The 7,132-nt window shown below is 32.5% G+C and overlaps 1 protein-coding gene across 1 annotated transcript; it reads left to right on the forward strand.

Moving 5' to 3' along the window:
- Positions 1–2,282: 2,282 nt before the first annotated feature.
- Positions 2,283–3,991, forward strand: LOC112037228 (anthocyanidin 3-O-glucosyltransferase 2). Its single transcript, XM_024070041.2, has one exon. The coding sequence runs from the start codon at positions 2,411–2,413 to the stop codon at positions 3,839–3,841; it is 1,431 nt and encodes a 476-aa protein (XP_023925809.2). The 5' UTR covers positions 2,283–2,410; the 3' UTR covers positions 3,842–3,991.
- Positions 3,992–7,132: the final 3,141 nt, after the last annotated feature.

Genomic DNA, 7,132 nt, shown 5'->3' on the forward strand with positions numbered 1-7,132 from the left:
ACTTACACATATCTCCATCCAAAAATGGAATTTTCTTGTAGGTAGGAGTGCGTCTTTGAATATATTAATCATTTTTGTTTTGAGATGATTTCCTATCAAGAAGAGTAGCAATCTTTTGCATTTCGCCTATAATTTTCTGACTCTTTTCAAGAAATTTTTTATTCTCATTACAAGCATCTTTACAAAACTCAAGGAACTTAGCCCTTGTAAGGACTGTGTTGTTGACGTCGTTAGTGTGGTGGTCACCGTCTCGTCGATTAGCCATCAAATCAAGGTAAGTCAAGGCTCTAATACCAACTGACATTGTGGAAGCCTGAAGAAAGAACACACGGTGCTCTTTTGATGGACAAAAACTAAACTATTAGCTTCTAGGTAGTAAACCTCAAATCCACGAAGAGTTCCTTGAATTAAAGGAGTTAATACTGTACCGAAAATCATTTCGGCTTGATTAGGAGAACGATATATTTTGGTACTTGTTAATACCGGTGTATCATTTTAGGTTTATCGCTAAGTATCAAATATATATATTAGTTGTATATCCATTGGTCAAAGCCTAAATGATTTGTTTACAATATTTAAAATTATCGGCTCATATCTTATTTAATAATTTAAACTCTAGCTAAAATGTTAATTCATTATACTAATTATATAAAATATATAGTATTCTCAGGAATATACATATTATATATATATATAGACAAAATTTAAGTACAGTACCTTAGGTGTTGTTTCTTAGGTTCACTTCTTAAGATTCAGCCATGTGACTACTTAATTAAAAAATACACTTTCATCCTATGAAAAAAAATTTACATAACAGAATTTTAAAAGAGAAACTTAAAGAACAGCAACTAAATACTATACTAAAATCTTGTCTCATGTGTATATATATATATATATATAATAATAATAATAATAATACTAAAATAGGGTACAAATAAATTCTCATGGTCATTGTAGTGCTATGGTGTGTGGGCAATGCACACAAAACGAATAAGTATTAAATAGTCATAATATTATATTAAAAAAAAAAGGTTGAGTTTGAATATTAAATGATGTTGACGTTCTTCTCAAAAAAAAAAAAAATGTTGACGCGGGTTGTTAGTGACTTGTCACTATGTGCCCTTGTCGCCACCACATTGCCTGTAGCGATCTATTTGGCCGACTTCTCTTCAGCTTCTGTTGCTGCTGCTTTTTCTTCTTTGCCTGCTCAAGCCATACGTTTCTTCATCTTCTTCGGCCTTTTATGTTTCTTTTTATTTTAATTTTAACTTTTTGTTGTTTTGTGTGCTTGACAAGTAATGACAAGTCATCAACAACCCACGTCATCATCTTTTTTTTTTTTTTAGAAGAACGTCAACATCATTTAATATTCAAACTTTACCTCATTTAAATATTAAATTGTATCCTATGCAATTTGACTTTTCCAACGAGTTAAAAATGTTACTGTACATTTAGTATGCCGTAATAACTCTTGTAACGAAATAGTTATTTATGTGTAATATCAATTCGATCATTTGGCTGCATCTTTATTACATGAATTAATTATTATATTGGAATAATTATTCTTTAAATTGAAGAATAGCTATTCCTCTTTAAAATGGATGTAATAACTATTCCTTAAGGTATATAATAGGTTTTAAAATTAATATATTTTCAAAAATGTAAAATTTCCTTATACATTTTCTTTTACAAGTTTTCTATATGTAGCAACCAAACTAATGAATAATAATAATTATTCCATTACAATGTCTTCTATTCCCAGTAATAAAGATTATTATTCCTAATGTAATCTACATTCAGTGTACCAAACGTACATTTAATGTTCCTCCTCGTCTCTTCATTAAATTATCCTTATTTTAAAAATAATAATAATAATTAATGCCTGCCTCTGAGGTCCAGAAGAGACTATAAATATATATATCCCATTGCCAAGGCCAGCAAAGCAATGACCTCACTTCTCTCTCCGTCCAAAATATCATTAAATTATCCTTATTTAAAAAATAATAATAATAATAATTAATGTCTGTTTCTGAGGTCCAAAAGTGACTAAGAGAGTGTTTGGTAGAGTAGTTTGAAAATTGTTGTTTGTAGTTTTTTGAAATATGTGTGAGTGAAAAAGTTTGTGAAAATATATGTAATATATTGTTAAAATGTAAAAATATGAATTTGATATCACCCAAACAGGCCCTATAAATATATATATCCCATTGCCAAGGCCAGCAAAGCCATGACCTCACTTCTCTCTCTATACAAGATATGAAACATTATATAACTAATACTAAAAGCTACAACTGAATATCAATTACACATTGTATTTCTATTGTTTTGCACATTTTCATACACATCTACGACAATAGAAAGAAAGGCCAGAGAGAAGAAGTTTTGATAAAAATATCTGGTGAAGCAGACAATGGAGTTGATGTTCGTTCCAACCCCGAGTATTAGTCACCTCATACCAATGGTGGAGCTTGCAAAGCTATTTACAGAACGAGACGACAGGCTCATGATAAAGATCTTCATAATGAAGCAACCATCTGACTCAAAGGTTAGTGCCTACATTGAATCACTTAATTCCTCCTCCATCAGCAATCGTATCAAATTCATTGACCTCCCTACTGAAGACGAACCCACCACTTCTTTCAATTTCTTTTCATTTATAGAAAGCCAAAAACCCCTACTCAAAGATGTTCTTTCCAAGCTTACTCTTGTCGAGCCGAGCTCTGATACATCTCGAGTAGCTGCATTTGTCTTGGACATGTTCTGTACACCGATGATAGATGTAGCTAATGAATTTGGTATCCCTACATACATATACTTCACCTCGAGTGCTAATGCTCTTGGTTTCACTTTTTATAATCAAACCCTTCATGATGAACACAACCAAGACATTTTGGCTTACAAAGACTCGGACACTGAGCTGGTTGTGCCAAGTTTTGTCAACAAAGTCCCAGCTAAGGTCTTGCCTTCTGGACTTATAGATAACCCCCTTTTTTTTGTTAACCTAGCAAGACGGTTCAAAGAAACAAAGGGTATTATTATAAATACATTCATGGAACTTGAACCCTTCGCAATAAACTCCTTTTTTAATGCCAAAACACCACTAGTTTACCCTGTGGGACCTATAATGAACCTGAAGGGCGAAACCCATGAGACCCAAAAGCCCCAAAATGGTTTTGATGTCATGAAGTGGCTCGATGATCAGCCTCTATCATCAGTGGTGTTCTTATGCTTCGGTAGCATGGGAAGTTTTGAAAAAGACCAAGTTAAAGAGATAGCATATGCATTAGAGCATAGTGGCTGTCGTTTCCTATGGTCCTTACGCAAGCCACCACCAAGTGGTGGGATTGCAAGTCCAAGTGATTACACAAACCTTGAGGAAATTCTGCCACAAGGGTTCATCAATCGAACACAAGGTATTGGTAAGGTTATTGGTTGGGCTCCACAAGTGGCGATCTTGGCCCACTCAGCAATCGGAGGATTTGTGTCGCATTGTGGGTGGAATTCTACGTTGGAGAGCCTTTGGTTTGGTGTGCCTATTGCCGCTTGGCCAATTTATGCTGAACAACAACTTAATGCTTTTGAGATGGTGAAAGAGTTGAGATTAGCTGCTGAGGTTAAAATGGATTACAGTAAAAGTAAGCAAATTATTGTAACGGCTATGGAGATAGAGAGAGGAATAAGGGAAGTAATGGACCCCAATAGTGAGATAAGGAAGAACGTGAAGGAAATTAAAGAAAAAGGTAGGAAAGCTTTGATGGATGGTGGATCTTCGCACTCTTCATTGGATCGTTTGATTGTTGATTTGATGGGCAACATAGCTCATCGAGATCAATTTTCATGAAACAAAGAAGAAGAATATCTCTTTATCTTTGTGACAATGCAATGTTTATTAAGAATAAAAGAGCCTTTCCATATGATTTGTATACTATTTTTGTAAGAATTCTTCTTTTTTATTTATTTATAAATATAGTCTATTTATCAATTTTATTAAGGACAATTGCTAGAAAGTCAATTGCGGCCTTAGAAAAAAGAATCCATCTACTTTCGGCTGAAACCCAGCCATGCCTAGTGTTGACCTCTTTAGTCTTGACATTAATACTTAACAATTTGTAAATGAATGGAAATATCGAATAACTTAAACATATGCTAAAATATCAAGAAAAATAAGAAAAAAAATTATATGTAAAATAAATAGCTTACAACCGATGCTTATACATATGATGCATTTACAAATAAACATAACTAAATGGGTATTAAAATTTTACTAAGTTTATATATAATGTTTGTACATTTGAAAATATAAAGTAGCTACATATAAAATAAATATAAGTTTATTTGAAACAAATGTAAAAAAAAAAAAAATTAAAAATAAATAAATTTGTTTATATGATTAGTTATTAAAATTCTCAATTTTAGTTTGTCCAACCATTATTTGTATAATAATAATAATACTATATAAGAAAAAATATATTCATAACAAATAATATTAGTTTTCTATTATTTGTAGTGTATGTGATTTAATGGTCTAGATGGGAATGAAACCTAAGTTTTTTTTTTTTTATAGAAGAAAATGAGTCCTTAGTTGAAGCCTAAGTCCAATATAAATATAAATTTTATTTTTGTTATTTATTTAATTTTCTCCAAACCTTTCTTTTTCCTTGTCAAAGTCAAACCAAACCATTCCTTTTCTTTTTATTTTCTTTTTGACTCTTTGGGTTTTGCACTATTAACTCACTTGGCCCAAAAATTAAAAAATTATATGGACATGTGGCACAAAATTATACTCTAATTGAAAATCTAATTTAATTTTCACTCAGTTTTGACTTTAAATATATACTAGCTTGTAACTTGTTTTTACGCATAGAAACATTAAACAACAATGATAAAAAGGACTGAAAATCAATAAAAATTAAACTGTTGAAGTTGCAAAATTCCTAAAGTGACAAAAATCCATCTGTATTCCAAATAAGAGAATCAAAACTAAATGGGAAATTTGTAGAGAGAGAGAGAGAGAGATGAACCTTCGTGACAATGAAAAAAAAAAGATAAAGAAGGAAACAAACAAACAAATCTAGAGATAAGAATTGACCATAAAGAACTATTTACTTAGAGAGAGAAGGAAGGGACCTAAGGTAGAGAATGGTGGCGTAGTGAAGACAACGAGCTTCTCTAAAACCTTTAGGTAATAACAAAGTTACTTGCTTTGTTTTTTTTCTCTAAAACTTCATCAACAATTTCATGGTTTCCATTTAAGAGACAGAATTCAAAGATTTTAGCTTTTTTGACAATCCAATTTCTACATTGCAGCATTTATATAATTTTTTATATAAACTCTTCGGGTTCATAGAATCTGTATAGTTTTTTTGTTATATAAACTCTTCTAGTTTTACACTATAACTTATTTGGCACAAAAATTAAAAATTTTACATAAGACACGTGGCGCAAAATTAAGAATCCAATTGAAATCTATTTAGCTTTTAAACCCTTGTTATCACCAAATTAACCAACTTTTAACCACGTAATTAATTAATCAATTAATTATGATCTTGATTAAAATAACTAAAATATCAAACAAGCACAAATCACATGAACACCAAGAATGATGACCTAGGAACACTTTTGAAATTGTGGTTTCAAAGTAAAAAAACCTAAGAACGATTTAACCTAAAAAGTCCTCAAGGCAACATTTCACGAATAGAAATGAGGACTTTACAATGGACTTAACCCCAAATCTACTGCTACCTCATGTAGTACTTACTGATGTGACCACACATAGCTCCAAATCCATGGACTCTTCTACTGTGAAACAGTTGCACACAAACTCTTCAACTTGTCACTTTGCAATCTCCACTCAAAGATTTAGATCAGCAACTCTGGTTGCCTAGATGTAGTGACTTTGCTTTTATAATTGGATATGTTGTTTGCACAAGGTCCAATTGTAACTCCAAAAGGGAATGGAAAATTTCCAAATCTATGTACAGTACAATGCCCTCTTGAACATATAAAAATGTGCTCTAGTTTTTGCATTTAGCAAACAAGGTCCAATTGTAACTCCAAAAGTGAATGGAAAATTTCTAGATCTATGTACAGAACAATGCCCTCTTTAATATATAAATATGTGCTCTAGTTTTTGTATTTCAATAAACTTAAGTTCCATCAAAACCTTAGATGAAATTGTTGAGAAGAAAAATCATATATGTAATCTACGAAAGAAAGGAGGGAAAAAATTTTAAAAATCCAAAAACCCACGCACGGGAAACTCGAGAAACGGATTCAGCACGACTAGGCAATCGTAGAACGACATGCGTCATGAAAGAGCCCACAACGTCTTTCACAATAAATGTAAGGAATATGGAAGTTAAAGTGATTTGATCTTTCATATTCCCACTATGTCCATAAGTGTGATGGAAGAAATAGAAGGGCAACTGAAGAGGAGAAAAACTATCATCGTCCATGGTATAGACGAATATAATGAACATTAAATGAGATCCTCATAAATGACAGGAGTGACAGTTAACATGCCAGACATGCAAAAGCTTAACTGACAAACCAATGGGCAAAAGATCATTAAAGTTTATAACGCCCCAACATTCATTACCAACAGATCCAAAATCATAAAGATTAGCAATTACTCTCATCCTGAGGAGCAAAGACCTATAAAAAGGCACAAAGAATAATAACCCCTAAAGAGGAGAAATTTGAGATGACGGATCATGTATGAACGAACATGAGGTGGACAGATCAAACGGCCACGTGTCATCCAACATGTCTTTATGTGGTCTCCAAGATACCCTAAGTAGAAAATACTTGCGACACATGGTTAGCCCAAGTTTGTAGAGTCCTAACGCGAATAGAATTCTAACACAAGGAGAATTCCGGGATATGTAGGCATCAATGAAGATCTTCCCTATAAGGAAAAGACTTGTTACGCAAGTACGGGAGTTCGATTGTACACTACTATAAAAACCCATAAGCCCTCAGAAAACAGGTACGCATAATTCACCCCAACTTTGACACTCTAGAGTTGTAAAAAGGTTTTTCTAACTTAACCTTTAGAGGGTTTTTGGCCAGTACCACACCGGTACTCTCCTAAGGTTTTTTCTTTTTGATTTCTCAGGGATTGATTCGAGTG

This window comes from Quercus suber, unplaced genomic scaffold (genome assembly GCF_002906115.3).
Source record: "Quercus suber isolate HL8 unplaced genomic scaffold, Cork oak 2.0 scaffold_222, whole genome shotgun sequence".
In the NCBI taxonomy this organism is placed as follows: domain Eukaryota; kingdom Viridiplantae; phylum Streptophyta; class Magnoliopsida; order Fagales; family Fagaceae; genus Quercus; species Quercus suber.

What these genes read in the sequence shown, in the direction of transcription:
- LOC112037228 (XM_024070041.2), top strand. Translation starts at nt 2,411, where the DNA reads ATGGAGTTGATGTTCGTTCCAACCCCGAGTATTAGTCACCTCATACCA.